At 50.3% G+C, this 20609-nt stretch overlaps 9 protein-coding genes and 1 non-coding gene across 10 annotated transcripts; 4 read left to right on the forward strand and 6 right to left on the reverse strand.

The window, feature by feature from the left end:
• Positions 1 to 293: 293 nt before the first annotated feature.
• On the reverse strand, positions 294 to 761 carry TrAtP1_002129 (uncharacterized protein; the record flags this gene model as incomplete). The annotated part of the gene is made up of 1 exon (XM_066111324.1): positions 294 to 761. One exon carries the CDS (start codon positions 759 to 761, stop codon positions 294 to 296), a length of 468 nt encoding a protein of 155 aa, XP_065967398.1.
• A 646-nt stretch (positions 762 to 1407) lies between these two features.
• TrAtP1_002130 (uncharacterized protein) lies at positions 1408 to 1815 on the reverse strand (the record flags this gene model as incomplete). The annotated part of the gene is made up of 1 exon (XM_066111325.1): positions 1408 to 1815. One exon carries the CDS (start codon positions 1813 to 1815, stop codon positions 1408 to 1410), a length of 408 nt encoding a protein of 135 aa, XP_065967399.1.
• Positions 1816 to 3406: 1591 nt separating this feature from the next.
• TrAtP1_002131 (uncharacterized protein) lies at positions 3407 to 5401 on the forward strand (the record flags this gene model as incomplete). The annotated part of the gene is made up of 5 exons (XM_066111326.1): positions 3407 to 3452; positions 3541 to 3629; positions 3728 to 3790; positions 4092 to 4230; positions 4293 to 5401. The coding sequence occupies 5 exons, from the start codon at positions 3407 to 3409 to the stop codon at positions 5399 to 5401; spliced, it is 1446 nt and encodes a 481-aa protein (XP_065967400.1).
• A 260-nt stretch (positions 5402 to 5661) lies between these two features.
• On the reverse strand, positions 5662 to 9451 carry TrAtP1_002132 (uncharacterized protein). The gene is made up of 3 exons (XM_014085581.2): positions 8144 to 9451; positions 7790 to 8067; positions 5662 to 7731 (listed from the first exon to the last, which is right to left on the reverse strand). Exons 1-3 carry the CDS (start codon positions 9348 to 9350, stop codon positions 6472 to 6474), a joined length of 2745 nt encoding a protein of 914 aa, XP_013941056.2. The 5' UTR covers positions 9351 to 9451; the 3' UTR covers positions 5662 to 6471.
• Positions 9452 to 9719: 268 nt separating this feature from the next.
• TrAtP1_002133 (uncharacterized protein) lies at positions 9720 to 10861 on the forward strand (the record flags this gene model as incomplete). Its single annotated transcript, XM_014085579.2, has 4 exons — positions 9720 to 9749; positions 9823 to 10045; positions 10103 to 10234; positions 10311 to 10861. The coding sequence occupies 4 exons, from the start codon at positions 9720 to 9722 to the stop codon at positions 10859 to 10861; spliced, it is 936 nt and encodes a 311-aa protein (XP_013941054.2).
• Positions 10862 to 11213: 352 nt separating this feature from the next.
• TrAtP1_002134 (uncharacterized protein) lies at positions 11214 to 11620 on the reverse strand (the record flags this gene model as incomplete). The annotated part of the gene is made up of 3 exons (XM_014085580.1): positions 11214 to 11258; positions 11330 to 11536; positions 11618 to 11620. 3 exons carry the CDS (start codon positions 11618 to 11620, stop codon positions 11214 to 11216), a joined length of 255 nt encoding a protein of 84 aa, XP_013941055.1.
• A 286-nt stretch (positions 11621 to 11906) lies between these two features.
• On the forward strand, positions 11907 to 13936 carry TrAtP1_002135 (uncharacterized protein). The gene is made up of 2 exons (XM_014085578.2): positions 11907 to 13303; positions 13400 to 13936. The coding sequence occupies exons 1-2, from the start codon at positions 12317 to 12319 to the stop codon at positions 13721 to 13723; spliced, it is 1311 nt and encodes a 436-aa protein (XP_013941053.1). The 5' UTR covers positions 11907 to 12316; the 3' UTR covers positions 13724 to 13936.
• Positions 13937 to 14480: 544 nt separating this feature from the next.
• Positions 14481 to 14562, forward strand: TrAtP1_002136. The gene has a single exon. It is a non-coding gene; the product is annotated as a tRNA-Gln (tRNA).
• Positions 14563 to 14749: 187 nt separating this feature from the next.
• Positions 14750 to 17790, reverse strand: TrAtP1_002137 (uncharacterized protein). Its single transcript, XM_014085577.2, has 2 exons — positions 15724 to 17790; positions 14750 to 15660 (listed from the first exon to the last, which is right to left on the reverse strand). Exons 1-2 carry the CDS (start codon positions 17092 to 17094, stop codon positions 15394 to 15396), a joined length of 1638 nt encoding a protein of 545 aa, XP_013941052.1. The 5' UTR covers positions 17095 to 17790; the 3' UTR covers positions 14750 to 15393.
• A 1865-nt stretch (positions 17791 to 19655) lies between these two features.
• On the reverse strand, positions 19656 to 20311 carry TrAtP1_002138 (uncharacterized protein; the record flags this gene model as incomplete). The annotated part of the gene is made up of 3 exons (XM_014085576.2): positions 19656 to 19684; positions 19775 to 20096; positions 20243 to 20311. 3 exons carry the CDS (start codon positions 20309 to 20311, stop codon positions 19656 to 19658), a joined length of 420 nt encoding a protein of 139 aa, XP_013941051.1.
• Positions 20312 to 20609: the final 298 nt, after the last annotated feature.

The raw sequence follows: 20609 nt of genomic DNA on the forward strand, positions 1-20609 counted from the left end.
TAGTAGTACGAGGAAGGTACATGATTCGCACTTGTAACGGGGACTGGGATGTCACGACCTGGTGAGTATCTAGAGGTAAATATCAAAGACAGCAAGCAATGCTACGACATCTCCAAGGCCTCAAAATTCATTCACGCGTGGGTGCAGAGAAAAAAAGAGGCAGTAGAGAGAGCAAAAGGGAAAAAAAGAAGGGCTCGACGGAAAGTCGAACAGCCGCATGCCCGCACCCGGATTTGCACCAGGATCCTTGGCTGTCACCTACGCTGAGAGAATAGGAGTCCAACGAGTTGCTCTTACTCTATACGGGCGATGGCTGGAACCACTAGACCATTCGGAATAGCAGTTCCCTTTGTTGGAAGGAGAGACCTGTATTTGGGTATATAAGGGGCAGGGCGAAAAAGACGGCAGCTGGCAGCTGTCGGATGCTTCAAGGTGGCACCGACTTTGCTTTTGGGGTTGGCTGTTGCCCAACAAGTTCCTTCCAGCGCTGCCAACGCTGTAGCCAGGAAGCCATTACGACCAGGGACATGCCTATAGACAGACCCAATCTCGCTGCTACTCCTAGGTAGGCATATGAGAAAGGAGGATCTTGCACTCCTTTGAAGAGCCTCGATTATTGCGTAGCATTGTAGGAGGTCATTCTTCAAACCGGTGGCCATTGAGAAATAGTAGAATGCTGATAGCTGTTCATACTCCAGGACGCCCTGGATAATTAGCCAGGCAGCAATGGACCATCCAATTGCCATATCGGAGAGACTCATTCCACCGCCCTGTGACACAAGTAGCAGTCTCAGCTCGATAGCTACTAGTACATGTACCCTATTTCGCAAGGAAGAACCTGGGTGACTCAGCTTTATCAAAGGTCAATTGATGAGCTGAGGAGTGCTCCAAAGATGGATATATATCCGAGTTACCTGAAGAATAGAAACACATCTTCAACTTTGCATTGGAGATATCACCAGAGGCGGCCCCTCAACGCGAGACGTGTGTCGATATGGTAGGAGACAGACGTATTCGTCCAGAGCTGGATGTCAAGCGAGAAATAGAACGAGCTACTCAAAGAAAGCTTTCTTCATACAAAGCAATATCGAAACATTTTTCCAAACATGCATCAGAAAATATACGGCAAAAATTATTTTGATATACAGGGATTTGTCCTGTTGAGTGGATTTCAGTAGTGTCCTTGTTCCTCGTCCGGTTGCCACCCTACACTACCTAGGCAGATCCCGCATACAGGATAGGCACAGACAGGTGCTCAGCCTCAACTGGCTTTCTACATGGAAATAATGAAGAGTCACACCGAGCTGCTCCCTTGTTGGTAGCTCAACTTAAGCTTCAGCTATGCCAACAGCGACGGGACGGATGGCTCCACCTCAGCTAACGAGACCGGTGCTAAACCGCTACGAGCTACTGCAAATGTGGCGTTGAATTGGCCTCCAAAGGCCGGGCCAATGTACCGGTACTGCTGGCCGAGGATGCGTCTTGAGCTAAGGCATCGTAAATCTGATTTTCATGGTTGAATGCATGTGGTGACAGGGAGGGAGTTGGGAAGCTACCGATATGGAGATAACGCATGAGAGCTGCCTGGAGCGGCGTGCATGCACCCACATCTTGTATCGCCTCTTCTACGGCTACCGTAGCTATTTGATATACGAGCTCCATTTTGGCTGTGTCTTCGGCTCGGCGTTTGCACAGCAAGAGGAAGATGGGCATTGATGACACCTCGATAAAAGGAAGCATATGAAAATTTGCTGCGGTGGCGAGCGGGTGATGGAAGGGATGGAACCGCATGAAGTGGGGTGGTTGACGTTTCATAGTGGGCTTGGGTGAAGATGAATGGAGGGGCTGCGACGATATGGAGGGGTAAGAACGGGAAGAGTCAAGAAGAAAGAAAAAAAATTCAAGTTGAAGAGGCAAACGGCTCTGGTTGCAGCCTACAGGGGTGCAGTATCAGGAGCTGCTGCATAGCGGAGCCACGATGGAGGCAAGAATGGATATCGCACATGAGGATGATACGAGTTGCTCAGACGGCAAGACGGATAACAGCCATGTAGAAGATGGCTGACTGTTTGACGCCTTGACACCTTGATGTCTTTTTTTTTTACAGTTGTGTCCTCTCCTTGCCGCAAATGTGTATCACAGTCCGGATTCTCACCTCCGACTCTCACCGCCGTTGACTCAGTTCACGTTCCTTTAGTGTAACAAAGCTCAGAGAGACAACACACACAGAGATGGAGAGATAGCAAGTAGCTGTACTTTAACCAGGAAACCTAAAAAAGCACAGCGGCGAGTTGGGCAAAATCAGGCGCGCGCCAGCAGCCTGAGTGTGGGTGGATTGGGCAGTGAGAGGTCAGCCGCAAGAGTCTCAACTGTATCAGTTTTTTTTTTCGCTGCTGAGACGCTTTAGGCCCGAAAGTCGCGGATTGCTTCCTATTGCTCTGCGGTCTGCCTGCTCTGTGTCATACCGAAACTATATTCAAAGACAAGATGATGGTAGGCAATACGAAGCAAAGGATCGAAATATGCCAGTGACTCTACTCTAACTGAGGCAAACAAGGTGGCCGATGATGGTGGTGCGATAATGTACCCGTTACTTGCTTCACAGCAGTCCCTAGCCGTATGCATGCGCTGTAGCCACCGCAGCACGTCCACTGGCCGTATCGAGGCCACGCGCACTGCATCAATCGGTTCTCTCCTGAAGGCACCTGGCCACCCATCTGAGAGCACCACCCATTGAGCTCACCAACAAATCCTTACCGTAATGCCGTAAGAAAAAAAAAAAAAATCTTTAGCCCCGGGTCAACAAAACTTACAGTACACGTTCCCACCGTGATCATACCAGATCGCAGGCCTCGAGCTCCTCGTCGCAGCAGCCCATTGGCCTGCGGGTCCCAGAGCCACTAGAGGCGCTCAGGCCAAGAAAAAAAAAACTAGCGGGTGTGCAGCAGAAAAAAAAGTGAGCGGCAACCTCATTGGCTGGGGCTCGCTCGTTAGGGCTAGGCCATGAGAGCGGGCGCCACTCTTTTTTGCCCCTCCCTCAGGCTTTTTTTTTCTCTGGCTGCCCCGCGTGGCAGAAAAAAAAAAGAGCAGCCTTAGCGCCTGCACCCCTCTCCGCCCACCACCTTTTAAATCTCCTCCTCCCACCATCTGCTTTCGAAATTTTCTCTTCTTCTGCTCTTCGTCTCGCATACCCGGTTCAAGCATCCGATCTGCGAATTTGTATGTGCCGCCTCTCTTCTGCCCTTTGGCGACGGTGATTCAGTCTTTCATATCAGAAAGCTTCATCGCCATCATCTTCATCGTCTTCGTCGTTTGTGCATCACCAGCTGACTCTCGCTCTCCTCTGCAGACGTTCTAGTCAAGAACTTTTCATCAACTCCCACACAAAACTTCAACAACCGCCAAAATGGGTAAGGAGGAGAAGACTCACATCAACGTCGTCGTCATCGTAAGTTTGCAATCCTCATTCCCTTCGTCAGCGGCATTCTCTCTGCCGTTGACACTGCTGTGTATGACATTTTGCTGACCATCATCGTCTAGGGGTTCGTATTTCTCCGTCAGACAGCTTTCGATCGACTCCAATACTGACTTGCTACAACAGCCACGTCGACTCCGGCAAGTCTACCACCGTGAGTAACTCCCATTCCCTCGAGCCCTACAGCCATCGACTCTGTCGGTCGGCGCGGGGTATCATCATGAACGCATCCAGCTGACATTTTCCCAACAGACTGGTCACTTGATCTACCAGTGCGGTGGTATTGACAAGCGTACCATCGAGAAGTTCGAGAAGGTGAGCTCATTTCTGCTTTTTCACTCCGCTCCCTGAGCACAATCGTGCCCGACAATTCTGTCCTCAGTCTTGTCATTTTTTTTTTCCTCGCAGCATCACACCCCGCTTTACCTGTCTACCCCTCCTTTGGCACAGCAAAATTTTCTGGCTGCCTTGCTTGGCTTTTAGTGGGGTGCCAACTTTTTTTTGTTTGGCTGCAACCCCGCTATCGCGACTGTCCCGTCCCAACGAATTGTACTCAATTGCATCGTCTTCTCCATCTCTGTGTGGTTCATTGTGCTAATCATGCTTCAATCAATAGGAAGCCGCCGAGCTCGGCAAGGGTTCTTTCAAGTATGCGTGGGTTCTTGACAAGCTCAAGGCCGAGCGTGAGCGTGGTATCACCATCGACATTGCCCTCTGGAAGTTCGAGACTCCCAAGTACTATGTCACCGTCATTGGTATGTTTTCGCTTTTCCTCATTGATACTTGGAGACCAAGATTCTAACGTGCCGCTCTGTAGACGCTCCCGGTCACCGTGATTTCATCAAGAACATGATCACTGGTACTTCCCAGGCTGACTGCGCTATCCTGATTATCGCTGCCGGTACTGGTGAGTTCGAGGCTGGTATCTCCAAGGATGGCCAGACCCGTGAGCACGCTCTGCTCGCCTACACCCTGGGTGTCAAGCAGCTCATCGTTGCCATCAACAAGATGGACACTGCCAACTGGGCCGAGGCTCGTTACCTTGAGATCATCAAGGAGACCTCCAACTTCATCAAGAAGGTCGGCTTCAACCCCAAGACCGTTGCCTTCGTCCCCATCTCCGGCTTCAACGGCGACAACATGTTGGCTGCCTCCACCAACTGCCCCTGGTACAAGGGCTGGGAGAAGGAGACCAAGGCTGGCAAGTCCACCGGCAAGACCCTTCTCGAGGCCATTGACGCCATTGAGCCCCCCAAGCGTCCCACAGACAAGCCCCTCCGTCTTCCCCTTCAGGATGTTTACAAGATCGGTGGTATTGGAACAGTCCCTGTCGGCCGTATCGAGACTGGTATCCTCAAGCCCGGTATGGTCGTTACCTTCGCTCCCTCCAACGTCACCACTGAAGTCAAGTCCGTTGAGATGCACCACGAGCAGCTCGTCGAGGGTGTCCCCGGTGACAACGTTGGATTCAACGTCAAGAACGTCTCCGTCAAGGATATCCGCCGTGGTAACGTTGCCGGTGACTCCAAGAACGACCCCCCCATGGGTGCCGCTTCTTTCAACGCCCAGGTCATCGTCATGAACCACCCTGGCCAGGTCGGTGCCGGATACGCTCCCGTCCTCGATTGCCACACTGCCCACATTGCCTGCAAGTTCTCTGAGCTCCTCGAGAAGATCGACCGCCGTACCGGTAAGGCTACTGAGGCCTCCCCCAAGTTCATCAAGTCTGGTGACTCCGCCATCGTCAAGATGGTTCCCTCCAAGCCCATGTGCGTCGAGGCCTTCACCGACTACCCTCCCCTGGGTCGTTTCGCCGTCCGTGACATGCGCCAGACCGTCGCCGTCGGTGTCATCAAGTCCGTCGAGAAGTCCACTGGTGCTACCGGCAAGGTCACCAAGTCCGCCGCCAAGGCCGCCAAGAAATAAGCGATACCCACCATCATCAAAACCTGATGTTCTGGGGTCCCTCGTGAGGTTTCTCCCAGCGGGGCACCACGCGCTCACTTCTACGACGAAACGATCAATGTTGCTATGCATATGAGTTCTCGACTATGAATCGAGGCACGTTAATTGAGAGGCTGGGAATATGGGTTCCATCAAAACTTCTCCGGGAATGCAAAACAAAGGGAAAAAAAATTTAGATAGAAGTTCAATTGACTGACTTCGACCACCAAATTACTTGTGCACTCTTGATTGTCTGTGATGCTCTGAAATTTGTCGTGATGCACCGACCTCTACGTAGACCTACGCTGTAGCGCCCCTGTAGCCGCTCCTCGTTTGTTCCTGTGCTGCTCCCTGGAAATCCATGGCTCCCCTGTAGTCTCAGCGATCTCAGCGCTGTTAGCGCTACTGATAGGTGACTATACCCGCTGAATACGCTGTAAGCCCCGCGCGGCTGACACTTTTGATGACGAGGCTGAGGAAAAAGTTGGAAGAGAGCACAAGTAAAATGGTGGCCGTCCGTACGTGGCAACAATGCAGATTACTCATGAGATATTCTATGGTCATCCTACTCGTACAAAATCCTTGAAAAGCCTTCAAATTTCATCATCTGCAGCATGCATGTGTATATAGTGTATATATGTGTACAAGTACATCGTAAGAGGGGAATCGCTGCTTCATCCAAAACGCCAATGGCCGCGCCATCCTTATATGCCCTTCTTTTTTTCTCGTTTGGCGCATCCAAATGCCTCCCGCTTTCAACCTACAAGGAACAATAAATGAACAATTGTTATAATGAGATATGTTGCTAAATATCATGGGGAAATTTCTGTGCTCATGGGAGTTTATGAGTCTTTGGTATCGGTAGGGTTGTTGAGAGCTTCAGAGGTATCCGTCGATTCACTGGTAGTGCTGCTCTGGAAGGCGGAAGATGCACCTTCAGATGTTGGATCAGTCATCGTAGAGGAGCTTTTATCCTGCTCAGGCGGTGACAAAAGCTCAGATTCTGAGCTCTGGGCATCCCCAGGATATTCAGCCTCTAATGACGACGGCTGTTAATCGATTACTTCGTCATCAAGCACCTCCAGCTCATCAAAGCCAAGTGTCTCGTCTGAAAGCTCTCTCACCAACTCAAAGCCGTTGTGCCACGAGAAATACTTCCCTGTGGCTATCTCTCCGGCTAAAGATATGAATGCAGATGCTTCTTTTTCGTTCAGCTCGAAAGGGGTCTTGTCTTGCTCTCCGTCGCTTCCTCGTACAGGAGGACCGGCTTGAAGAGACAGCTCCTGTCTCTGGCCACCGTGGCGACCCGCATCGATGCCATCGTAGCGTAGAGTGTGGCCATGGAACTCAATCTCGGCGATTTGGTGCGTCTCCAGTCCCATAAAAATGTACGGGGCGTTGACGGTGGCCGTTTTGGAAAGCTTGCGTTTTGCCTTTGGGTCGGCGGCCCATGCTTTGGGGATTGAAAATGTGATTTTGCTGGGTGTTCTCAGTATGCCTTTTGGGAGGTCGAACTCGCAGTGAGATAGGAATTCTTTGATGGATTCTTGGCTCGCGTCGAGCGGCAGGAGACGCTGCTGCGTCAGGCGAATGTCTACGCTTTCGCTGGGCAGTAGGATGTCGCTGACGGAATGTGCGGCAACGCCAAAGAGAGTCGAACCAGAAGGGAGGGAAGAGTCGGCAATGTCGGTGACGGGATCAACAGGTAGCTGCAGCTGGACGCTGGGGAGCGTTGAGTTTGTGTCATTGGAATGATGCTGGGGGTCGGGAGAGAAATTGAGGGTGATGGTTGTGCGCTGTGTCAGAGGTTTATCTTCGCCCATAATGGTGGTAAACGATGCAGGGTGAGGGAGGACTGGAGAGAGAAGTCGGCGGTGTTTGGCCATGGTAGCAACCGTGCGGGAACCCTTGCCATGAAGGACATGTCCAAAGGATGCCGTCGTAACTACCGATTCAGCTTCTTTCTTGGCTTTGGAATTTGACGAAGCGGGTAAAGAGACTGCCTCAAGTAAGTGTTCCAAGACATTGTCTGTTGCGGTGGTGATTTGACCGACGGGGTGGACATATCTAGACCACGGCTTCAGCTTATCCTTCCAGCGCATACTCCTGCGTTCTCTGTGGTGGCTAATGAAAGATCCATCCCTGGCCTTGTCAACTTCTGATGGCGTTATAATATGCACGCTGTTTTGGTCGTCTTTGCTCGGCTGCTCCAGTAGTAGCCGCAGAGCGATATCAGCCGGGGTTTCTATGTTCTTGGTGCTTTCGGGCAATGAAGATGGGGTTTGACTTTCAAGCCATGAGATTTCAAGCTCCTATTTTGTATCATTAGCTCTGCAAAAAGAGGGATGAGGGCGGCAATTCAAAGCATACTTTATCGCCCTTGTTGTACTTGATACATGTCTTTGTAATTTGTTCCAGCTCTTTGAGTAGCTGCTCGTCCAGGTCATTTTCTTCGATGTGAGTAGAGGAAACCTTCTGGTGACGAATCGATTTGACAGTCTCATCAAGATGGGAGAGAATGACGGGGACAGTCGATTTTTGGGCATAAATGTTGATCCGGCAGTCATCGAAGCTTGCAGTAATCTTCTCCTTGTTGGATTCGTACAAGTAGTCTTTCGAGACCTGCTCTAGGATGGAGCTATTGGGAGCTAAAAGGACGGGGGAGTGTAAGCAAGTCCGGTCTAACGTGGTATAGAGAATTAGCCTTTCATATATATGACTTACAAGCGAGCAGCTGGAAGATGCGAGGCTCCAGCCAGACAAGAGTCCTGCCGAGGCCCTCGACTTGCTCCTTGACCTCGAGATTCCAGATGGTTTGCATAATCAGAATCACCTGGCGCTGCTTAGGCCTAAGAGGCCCCCAGTGGTCGGGTTTGGCGGGCTCCCAGCGGCTTTGGTCATCAACCCAAGAATACGAAGGCGGCTTCTGCAAGCTTTGGTTGTGTGCTGTCAGGCGTTCCCGGTTATAGTATCTGGTGAGTTGACTGGACTTGAAGCCATCCAACAGGGCATTCGCCAGAGCATCAAAATCTTTGGAGGGAAGAATTGTCCGATCGGCAGGCCGCAGGTCGCCAATGTGCTTCAGCGCAGCTTCCAGTGCCTCTTCGTTGTTCTCCTCGACTTCCTCCATCATGAGATCTCGTTCGGCATCGAGCTTTACTTTGGCTTCCGGTGCCTTGTCCTGGATCCTCCGCGCAGGCCTCTTTGGTCTCTTCATTTCGTTGGGGTTCTTCAACATGATTGCCTCAATCTGCTCCCCAAGAGCCGCAACGGAGACGCTCCTGGACTGGATGCGTTCGTCTTGGAAACCTGGTTTGGGCTTGATCCCTCCTTCTTCTGGTTTGAATTGGCCAAATTCGGAAAGGGGAATAAAATCTGAAGCAATTGATTCATATTGTGCTTCAGCTTCTGTTCCAGCTCCAGCTCCAGCTCGCTCCAACCGATCCGCCTCCTCAGCAAGCGCCTTTGCAAGCGCATCTCGAGGTTCTTCTTCTTCATGAGCTTCTTGTTGAGCCTCTGGGACCTTTTCTGCAGCCTCTTTTCCCTTCAACTCTTGCACAACTTGTGCTTTTTCTTCTATTTTGACAACCGCATCGTTTGGAGCTGCCGCAAGCCCCCAGTCGGGTATCTCTTCGTCCCTGTTACGGCGTCTGTTGCTTGCGCCCTTGCCGCGGCGAGAGGGCCCTCTTCGAGACGGCTTCTTGGATGCCTTTTGAAGCGATTTGTTGAATTCTGTCGTGCTTATTCGCCCCGATATCAGCGCCTCCACGCTTTCTTTGCTGTGGATGATGGGATCGGAGCTGTAGCATCGCTGCTGCAGCCAATCTTCACGGCCGTAGAAATGGCTTAGCGTTGTTCTCTCACGCAAGATAGACGAGGCCAGTCGGTTGGCCCAATAGACGCGCGGAGCGTTTGCCGCTCGGGAAAGCATTGATGCGGCAAACCAGATGCGAGTTGCAGCGGGGAAAAAGAGGCTACATGAAATGCGATGCGGCGGAATGTCTTTGGAAGAGCTCACAGAGTCGACAAAGAAGAGACGATGCGATACGATAGGTACGATACGATGCAGGTACATTGCGATGCGATATGGAATTTTGCAGATAAGCCGTTATCGATAGCCGATAAAAGCTTTCGCTGCGGCCACTTTACCCGCCTACGCAATTCATCAGACGCGCTGCCCAGTAGCGCGTTGGTTACACTCAAGCCCCACGTTCACTCTCGCAATTCCTGATTCATTGCGGATTCACTTCACCAGATCTGAGATTCCGAGGCCCCGTCGACATCAATTGAACGTCCAACCATGCCGCCTTCACAGAGGAGACGCCGTCCGGTGGGTCCGCAGTCGACAGCCCTTTCGCCGTTTCCATGTTGATCCTTTTTGACAAGCGCATGTGATTGATTAGGTGGAAGACGACGGTGAATCAGACGAAGACGCTCGACCTCGGCAGCGTCCGCATATCGAGGGCTCGGAGACGGAGCAAGAAGAGGAACCGTCAGACGAGGATGTGGAGATGAACGGCGCAACTTCGAGAGTCGACGAGCAGTTGGCCAAGAAGCTGGTTCGATATGCGATTGCCTGCGACTACTCGAGAACGTCGATACGGAGAGATGGCATCAAGGAGCGAGGTAAGGATGCGCAAACAAGGGAGACAAGGTCGTCGACTGACTGAGCCATCATGATAGTCCTCGGAAAGCAAAGTCGTTCATTTAGGAGAATATTCGAGCTGGCGCAAACCCAACTGAGAGCCGTGTGGGGGATGGAGCTGCGCGAGCTGCCTGTCCGAGAGAAGATGACGCTGCATGAGAAGAGACAAGGTAACTCGAAGCTGTTGTTTGATCTATTGAGTTGTTTCCTGAGAAGGGCTGAGGCTAATCCTGCAATAATCGACAGCTATGAAATCAAACACGCAGTCAAGGTCTGGCTCCGGTGCCTATATCCTCTCTTCCGCGCTGCCAGAAGAATACCGAAGCGCATCGATCCTGAGACCATCGAAAACCCCGAGTGCCGAACAAGAAGCAACATCCATGGGATTCTATACGCTGCTCGTCTCGCTGATTTGGCTCAACGGAGGAGAGCTCAGCGAACAGAAGCTGCAGCGGTCCCTGATGCGCCTCAACGCCGACCGAATGCTGGCTAGCGAACGGACAGAGGTGGTGCTCAAGAGGCTCGAGAGACAGGGATACCTCATCAAGAGGGTGGACCGGCCGCCAGTCGGTTACGAGGGCGACCAGACCATCACCTGGCATGTCGGGCCTCGAGCAAAGGAAGAAATCGGCCTGGACGGAGTCATGGGGTTGGTGCGCGAGGTGTATGGCCATCCCGAAGACGCGGCCTTTGACAAGAAACTGCGGTCGAGCCTGGGTCTGAAGAGCAGACAGGTCGGAGATGGCGAAGGGGAGGATGGCAACGATGTGGGATGGAGCATGACGAACGGCGCATAGGATACGCCATGATGGTGGCACCGCATTGGTGCTTGTGATGATTCTTAGAACCCATATAATACCCGTCTTCTGTTGTTTGTTTCCATCGACTTTTTCTGCTGCTTCTTTTTTCTGTTCTCATGTTTCATGCCAATGTCTTCTATTAACCCTACCTGGGATACTATAGTTGCTGCTTAATTATGAAAGGGGGTATCTTGTCGTGCGAATCTGTCGTTCTATAACGCCATTCTCATCCGCGAATCATACACAAGATGCATATGTATACATACATCTTTAGAATAGACTCAAAATCTTGCCATTGTTGGCTGCATCTTCAATGATGGTCGGTGATTTAGGAGTCGTTGGTTGGAAATTAATCTTCTCGCGGCGGTGGAGGTCCGCTTGGCTGAACCATTTTCTGTCCGTCAAACATCAAATATTAGCAATTAACAAATTTTCCAACTGCAGATTGGCGCAGCAACTACACACCCGTATCAGCTGAGCCCGCGTCTTGGTCAGAGGCTCGTTTTCTGCCAGCGAGATGTAGGAGAGAAGAGGTCGGTGGCCGACAATCGAGGCGTACGTGTCTCGCTGGATGTTTGTCCGCCACTCCCAGCTGGAGGTGTCTGGATGGCCGGTTCCGACATATTTGGCCTGGAGGCGTTCGAGCTCTTGCTGGTTGCGAAGCTTGTCGGCCTGGTATTGAAGAGAGAATTAGCACGAGTTGTGCACGCGGTTGAGGGTTCCGCGGATACGGTTGTGAATCTGGTTTCTTACCATTGTAAGTGCTAGATGAGTTTATTAGAGAATCTGATATGAATTGAATATCAAACACTGATTTGGGGGCTTGGAGACAATGATGAAGCGAAAATTGGCGTCGCAAGTATCAAGGCTTACTTGACGAGGCGTGTTGGTACAGTCAGCCGCAGCTGAGTTTAGACGAGATTACGCCGGATCATCTCCGCTTGGAGTTCGGCAAAACATCGGCGGACTGTATTTTCCTGCAAGATGAGGTCAGCGAAGGCGTGTTGACGCACTCAATGTTGTTGTGCAGGTACCTGCGACCTACCAAGGTACCTTTGCAGAGTAACGAAAAATCCATCTCTATACCAAACCGACTTTCCCATTCTTTTCCCGGCGCATCGACGTGTTTTTATACCCCTTCTTTTCCTTCTTTCAACGCTGGACGGCTTGGGTCTTTGAGGTTTCGCTGGGGTCTCTTGAACTGGGTTAGCTGTGTTTCTCTTTTTCAGCTTACTCAGTCGATGCTTTTGCGCTTGATTCTCAGTTAGGTACTGAGAGGGAATCTCGGCGCGTCAACGGGGAGAGATAAACGGCATCTTCAAGACACATCTTTCATTTCTTCGGGGCTTGTTTTTTTATTCTTTATATATATATTTCTTCTTAACGGTTCTTAGATATAATTAGAGGAGCAGGAATTCTCCTCTGCATCTGTGCGAGCCAGGAATCACAGCCATGGCTCAGCCAGCAACCGCTCCGGAACACTGGACGGAGCTCATCGCGGCCAGGAAACAGAGGCGGCTCTGTTCGGAACAAATCGAGGAGTTTAGGCCCTCGTGCGCCAGTGGATGTGGCAAGAAACACGTTTCAGACTGCACGGGATGCTACATCCGGGTGCTAGAGAGGATGCGCCAGAGGTACAGCGGGAGTCAGGATCGCGAATGGTTCACGTATAGGAAAGCGTTTCACCAGGAGCTGGAAGAACTCTTTGCAGACGCGAAGGACCGCAAGATTGGCCTCAAGAGGATTGAGGCGCGGATAGAGTCGGAGAAGGAGGCCTGGTATCGATGGATACTGCGGAAGCACCCCGAGTTTCTCGTTGTCTGCGACGACCCCTACATCCAGGACGAGCTGAGAGGCATGCTGGACGACCCGGACCGATCACGCGACGAGGTGGTGAGCATGATTTGGCGGGGGATTGGCAAGCCGCCCGACTGGGCCGAACGGGTCGATTCGTTTGTGGCCAGCGTTGAAGCTGCCGAGGGAAATGCAGCTGCCCTGCGGAAGCTCTATGTCGAGGAATTCTTCATAGACCGAGAGACGGGCGAGCCAGTCCACGACTCGAGGCCGTATCTGGACGAGTTTTCCTCCAACGAGGACATGGGCATTGAAGAAATATTCGGCAAGATGGTCAAGGATGCGCAGGAGGACAAGACGATGCGGCCCCAGCGAGAGTTCTTCCAGGCACGGCTCGACGACCTGCGGAGGGCCAGGATGGCCGATGAGCTGAACAAGAAGCAGCAGGCTAAGAGCCAGGCTCAAACAGCCCAGGACCAGGTGGCCGGCGATGAGCTCTACGATTTACCCCCCTGTTCGACGTGCGGCAAAGTCGTGGCTGCAAACGATGTCTTTTCCTGCACTGTATGCCAGACAATCACACAGATGGGCAGCAGCCAGAAGCTCACAGTCTACTGCTCAGAAGAGTGCTTTGATGCTGGACACGTATGTATTCCTTGTGATTTTTCGGATGTATCAACAGGCTGGTCCTGTCATGTTGCGTTTGCTTGCAATTTGCAACTAACTCTTTTGATTCTCTAGGGCAAACATGTCGACGAAGCACACAAATGTGACGGCGGAGACAGCTGTATCCAGAAGCGCAGCAGCCCCAAAGAGGAAGATGTCATCATGGACGATGCATATGCGCTGGAGGTGTTTGTGTGCAAGCAGTGCGTAAACTCGGGACGCCTGACGCTGTTCTGCTCACAACGTTGTGCGTCTGAGAACATGGCCAAGCACCGACTGGCCGCGCATGCGACCAAGACAGAGGCCGCTGATGTGCCCAATTTCGTGACGTTGCTGTCAAACGTGGTGGAGTCGGTGCTTCATCGTGAGAATCCGGGATTGCGGATGGAGTTTGTGTAATGGGGGTTTGACTGGCGTTGATTATTGCTTATTTTGGTGTTTGTTTGAATTATGAGTCCCAACTGTGTACTATTATGATTATTATATCTTGGCGGGTTTTGGTGTTTGGGATGATCTGGGGTGGATGGAGAAGAGAGATTGGTATTGAATGGATGATATATTGGTATGTAGCTAGAATAAAGTAAGTTTGCCGATGAAAAGCGGCATTCGTTCAAGAAAGATGCTTTCAAGTAAAGAAAGATGCGGTTGTCTGGCAATAAATGAAGTGTTGAACAGCGCCCAGCTAGCATTACTATTAAGTGTATATGCTTTCGACAAGCGTGCCCTTGAAGGGCTTGTGGTCTAAGGCAAAACCAAGCTTTACAAATTTAAGGCTACATGTTTGACTTACTCTTGATATAACATATTCCGCTAGCACCATTACTATATAATCTAATTAACTGGCGTGCCCCAAGTAACATCTCGGAGTCTCTTATCGCAGACTGATCGTCAGATCCCGAGATGCTGCCACTCGACGCAGCTTCCACCTTCATCTTTGCATCTACAGCCATTAGCAGATAATTAAAAATGGGGCGGTTCTGTGGTCTAATTTGATGAAAACTTTAATAAAATCCAGTTCACTGACGTAAAGCAATATAATTTAGTCAAGATGCGTTGAAGTACAAAGTGATGTCTTGGAGTCAGATCCTGTGACAAGACTCAGCTTCCACCTTTATATTTGCATTTACAGCATTAAGCGAATAATTAAAAGTGGGGCGGTTCTGTGGTCTAACGGTTAGGACTTTGGATTTTGATGATAAGTCATTCCAGCAGCGAGGGTTCGACTCCCTCCAGAACCTGTTTTTTATATTTTTTGTTATTTGTTTTATTATTAGCAGTGTTGTTTGCCATGTTGCTGTTAGAACTTTGGATTTTAATAATAAGTCATTCCAGCAGCAAGGGTTTAACTCCCTCTAGAACCTGTTTTTTGGTTTTTTTATTATATTTTGTAAATATTGTATTAATAGCGGTTTTATTTGCTATATTGTTGTTAGGACTTTGGATTTTGATGATAAGTCATTCCAGCAGCGAGGGTTCGACTCCCTCCAGAACCTGTTTTTTGTGTTTTTTTGTAAATGTTGTATTGTTTTCCATCTTGTTAGGACTTTGGATTTTGATTATAGGTCATTCCAGCAGGGTTCAATTTCCTCTTTATATATATATATAATATATATATATATATATATGTTCAGCTGTTCTATTGGTGAGCCTATTTACGATGAAGATGATTTTTGTTGAGCGAGTATCTTTCATGGAAATGACTGGATTACCATTCCTCTCCAAAAGTAATTCGTCTTTGGCTGACACAGGCAGTCGGCTCCATGAAACACGAGTAGCCAACTGTTTATAGTGGTGTAAGCTTCGAGGTGCGCTAACCAACTGACTGCAGCAGACGTTGGCCATCTCCCAGTCTGACTTTTCCATCATCTCACCACTTGACTAAATTCGTTGCGTTTACACTTCAACAGATTCCAGCACGTTGCAAGGATAATTTGCTTCACGGCCTGGTGCATGTTCCAGTAGCCGATTCTCTATTTTACCAAGATGGGCCAAGATGATTTGGCATTCCACCTTCTAGCTTCTATCCTCTATGGGTATTCATTCTTGTCCTTCCTTTGGTATCTCATAAATCATTTCTCGGACTCGGTTCCTGTGCCGATTTCCTTCTCGTTCGAGCTTCCCTTTTCGCTGGAGCTCCCCCTCTCACTCGACTTGTCCTCCTCCCTGCCTGCAGCACCTTGGCTTGCGCTGGTGACCAGGCCGTATCGAAGAGCGTATTCCTCGACCTCGTCATGAGACAGGAAAGGCAGCTCATTGGCGGCCTTGACATATGAAATGTTCTCAGAGTGGCCCTTGGCAAAGATGATGTCAATCTCTTCCAGCGATCGGTTCGCCGTCTGTGATTTTTGACTGTTAGCGAGATTGCAATGGCATTTCTGGCAGACTGGAGAGCTACATACCTCTGGGTAGAAGAAATACAGGATGGGGAAGAAGCAGGCGTTGACAATGGCAAAGAACAGGTAGGTTCCCCAGCCAATGTTGGAAATCATAATAGGAGTGATCATGACAATGAAAAAGTTGAAGAGCCAGTTTGTGCATGTCGAAACAGCGTTTGCCTTTGCACGGGTCTTGATGGGGCTGATCTCGGCAGGGTAGAGCCATGGGAGCGGCAGCCAGGTGGCTCCAAAGGACGCAATGTAGGTGAAGAGACCAACGGCTGCTCCTTTGGCGGCAGAGGGATTGCCCGGAATCAGACACGCAAACGTCAATATCATGGAAAGCATCTGGCCAACGGTGCCGTAAAGGAACAGCTTTCGACGGCCGACTCGCTCAATGATGAACCATGAGACGGTGGCAAAGGCGGAGTAGACAATCATGTTGATACCGCCGAGCAGCATGGCCATGTTGTGAGTCTCGCCGATGGAGTTTTGGAACAGAATGGGGAAGTAGTAAATGACGGCATTGCAGCCACCAACCTGCTGCATAAACTGAGATGAGGCGCCGAGCAACATGCGTCGGAAGTGCTGCGTCTTGCCGTTGGTGAAGAGGGCCTTGATGGGAGTGCTCTTCTGGCCGGCGAAGCCCGAGGCTCTGATGGAGTCGAGGATAATGTCTCGCTCCATCTTGGTCTCTTCGCTGTCGACTTCATATCCACGGAGGGCAGCAATGGTGACTTCCGCCTCCTCATAACGCTCGTGCGTGAGGAGCCATCTGGGGCTGTCGGGGAGCCAGATCATGGCCGTGCAGAAGAAGAGGGCAAAGACAATCTGGAAGGCAATGGGGAATCGCCAGACCAAGTCGTCAGGTCCGTATGATGCGCCATAATCGATCCAATAGGCAATGAGCGAGCCAAAGGCAATGATGCCACCTTCGATACAGATGAGCAGGCCACGGTTGGATGTCTTACTGCACTCAGCCTGGTAGGTTGGGACGGTTGAGGTGTTGATGCCGTTGCCAACGCCGGTGACGATACGGCCAATGATGAGCTGCGCAAGCTGGGCATGGCCACGCATGCAGGTGACTTGGATAATGGTTCCAAAGATCATGATGACTCCGCCGATGATGATGGCTTTTCGGCGGCCGAGCAAGTCTCCCACGGCCAGGATAAACATGGCACCTATCAGACAACCAATCTCATAGATGGCTGTTACCAGACCCTGCATGGTTGAGTCTCTTGTCTCGGGGAAATAGTCGTTGAACACTGGAGAGGAGATGATACCACTCATGACTCCCTGGTCATATCCAAAGAGAAGGAAAGCCATGGTAGCAACAGTCGAGACGGTCAGGGAGAGCGGCCGGCCTGAAAGGCCAGCAAATTTAGGAGGCGCCATGATGGATAATCTCAAAGACAACCAAATACAAGGTATGTCTTATGGCACGCAGGAGAAAAAAAGAGGCATGGGAGAATTAAAGATTCAAGCAGAAATCCGGAGGAAACATGGGGTCAACCATTGATTTAAATATTCGCATGGCCCTCGGTTGCAGACAGCGCTCATACAACTACTTGACTATCTACCATACCGTTAACCGCCAGGAAACCGTTTGCTCGCGGCAAACTTGTGACAAAATCTCCATCACAGTTCGGACATGATCCTTGATTTGTTATACAGTGTACAACGTCTTATCCACATGACATCATTTTCCTTGCACAAGACGGAGCTGATCGTCGTATTGAACCAGATTTACGAGAGGAGAAGAGGCCTGAGAAACCCATGAGAGTGTGGGTCACCATGACGATCGAAATTGGAGCCACAGAGGGATGCTTGTCTGAGATGCAGCGGCCAACGAAAAGCAGCTGTTTTTTTTTTTTATTCCCTTTTGATAAACGATCTTCATAAAATGTTTCACGCTTTTTGCGCCCAGATGGAGATTATCAAGCCCTATTGAGTGAGTGGTTTTCCGTTTTCAGCCCGCGGTGTGATGGAGACCGCTGTCGGTTGGATGCGGAATGCACATCTATGCACAATCGCCAAGGTTCTCTGCATCAAAAGCTTCCGATTAGCTGCTCATTCATGAACTTGGATCCCGATGAAAAGGTTTTTAAACTACTTGGTCCCTGTGGCGATTTTCACCTTGGTCTGGTACTAGATGCGGCAAATACAGGTACCTACTATAGCTTCAAAATACTCCGGCACGGCTACGATATACACGTATCTATCTGGGCTCGCCCGCAAGCTCTCAACTCTCGGCCGGCAGCACACCGGTCCATGGTTCCAGTTTTCATGTTCCCTCAGGTCAGCACTTGTGGCCCGTTTCTCAGACCCGAGTCATTCGCGATGGAACCCGAATATGCATACTAGAAAATGTCTTCCCCCGCCGGGTTGATTCGTGCGACTGCCCATAAGGAGGAGGTTTGGCTGTCGATCAGCACATGCAAGTCGGGGCTGCAATCCCGAGATTGGAAGGGATAGGTGAGGCTGCGGGTTTCCCTTTTACGCGTCCCGCGCTGTGCTGGCGAATGGTGTTTTATACTGTGAAGCCTCTGCGGCACGTGGCTATTGGCAAAGGCGAGCTTTGAGTTTTCCTGGAGGTGAGAGTAAGTCGTGGTAGTCTAGATTATGCCCATGGGGTTGAGAGAGGCGGAGAAGAGAGACCCTCTGACCCCCTTCTCCATGCATGTGTCAACTACAGAGTATGTCACTGCCAAATGAGGCCTTGAACTCGAGACTTTTGCGCCATGATTATTGTTATACGGCTACTCTTGTCATTGGCTTCGGTATTTCTGAATCCGGAATATTCTTCACATGCAGGTTCCTGAGCCTCAATTTCTTGGCAGTTCTCTAACCTTGAAAAAATTATGTATCAACTATCCACCTTACTCACGCCACTTATGCCAACTCACCGCCAGGAATTCTTCACAAAAGAAGAAGAAAAGTTTTTTTCACGATAATCTTCTCCTTTTTGCCGCTCATCACTTGGAGAGAATCACCTGTCATTGGCCGAATCCTGCCCTCTTCTGCTCGCGCAAGGGGAAAAAAAAACTGAAAGGTTTAGTAGCCATAGCGCCAAGGTATGACATCGTTTGTGGATCTCAACACCAAAGTGGCCTGCCTAAGAGGAATCGCTGTCTCGAGCCAAGCCCTCTAATCCACAAATACTCCGGGACCGAATTTCGGGGCCGGCAATCTTTTACTGAAGAGAGAAGGATGTGCTCTGATTGGGCGTGGATATCGGTATCTTGATAATGCGAGGTGATGTTTCTTGAGGTTAGCCTATCGCGAGATAGCGTTGCATACATGCGGCCGTCCTACCCTGGATGATACTGTTTTCTTTGCAAACACAAGAGCGACTAAATACATGTCGATAAAAGCAAGATGACAGACATTGGAAGAGGCTTCTTGGCATAAGAAAATGCTTTCTTTTTTTTTTTTTTTTTTTTTTTTTTTTGTTGAATTTGAGTTTGAATTTGTTAACATGTACAATAAGTGCTGCTGGCCATGAGACGTCCCTTGCTTTTCCACTTTCTGTCAAGAAAAGTCCCTGTTCCTGCTTGCTCGAGCAACAATAATAAGCAACCGAGTTGCTACTTTAAAGAAGAGAAAAATTGCAGCCTGCTAAAGACTGACATAACACTAAATGTGAAATAAAGAAAGGCCGGTAATTCGAGCCGAGAAGAAAGAAAAGGGCAAGATGAGCTCAGGCTGAGAAAAAAAGCAAGGGTAACGTAGAATTGTCCCAGATGTCATTGGCCTCTCCCATCTTACAAGCGCTATACCACGTTTTCAATTTGCCAAACATCACTTCCCATGATCTAGAGTGGCTGATAGCACAATAGAAACTTCGCTTAATTCGACGTACTGCCTTCCTTTTTGGCTTGGGATATATATAAACGGGTAGCTTCGGTCTTCTTCCCCCCTAAAGCATTAAAGCCATCTCAGCCAGAGAACTTCCCTCACCACGCATTACGATCCCAGTTGGGGTCTGTCCATATTTCATATCCAGTTAGTTCTTCTTCTTAACAGAAAAAAGCAGCTTGCTTTTGGAAATTGGGGAGGCATAGGATAGACATACCCTGAACAAACGCTGCCAGCACCTTGCTCCCAGTCTGCAGCAGCGGGTGCCCAACCACAATCTTCAGAAACTTCTCCAGCCCTGCCCGCCGGTTCTCAATGACATCGTCGCTGAAGCGGTTGGTGAAGACCTTGCCGGGCAGAGGCGGGATCGTCACGCGGGCACTTTCGCGCTCGAGGATGTCGCGGAAATATTCAAAGTCGGAGTAACGCCTGCGGACGCTGCTCTGGCGGAGCTTGAAGGCGGGGATGTTTGTGCGGCAGAGGATCTCGTAGTCGGTGTACATGGAGCGTCCCATGCCGTGTGTTCGAGGATTCCGTACCTGTTTGCCGGAGGAGAAGAAGAAGAAGGTATTAGCCATGCCTTGGACAGTAGTCTTGTTTCTCTCCTTATTCTGTTTCGCCCCCTTGACACCCCCCTCACGCTTGGAATTTCAAACAAAACATCACATCTTGATGCGCTGCCTACCTCTATCTCGAGAAAGTTCTCTGGCGGCCCATAAATCTCGTCAAAGCTCTGCTGCCGCGTGTCTGGCATGGACTGCAAAATGGGCCGATGCAGATCCGGCGATTTGCGGGCCGCCTGCCCGGCGTCCTGAGAGTCCGACAGTTTGGCGGTGGTATGAAAGTCGACGGGCTATGAGGTTTCAAAAGGGAGATGCGGTTGCCGCTCTTGCGAGGATCAGCCTTGGCCCGTCCTGATTCAAGAAGCGGGCGAGGCTGAGGAGCTCTGAGGACCTGGTATGACGTGTATGCAGGTTGGTAAAAACAAGCCAAAGGCAAGAGGGTGGGTTAGCTTTGGTTCTTCTTCCCCCTTGGAAGCCTGTCAGATTCTG

The sequence above is a fragment of the Trichoderma atroviride genome, chromosome 1, assembly GCF_020647795.1.
Source record: "Trichoderma atroviride chromosome 1, complete sequence".
NCBI classification, from domain to species: Eukaryota; Fungi; Ascomycota; class Sordariomycetes; order Hypocreales; family Hypocreaceae; genus Trichoderma; species Trichoderma atroviride.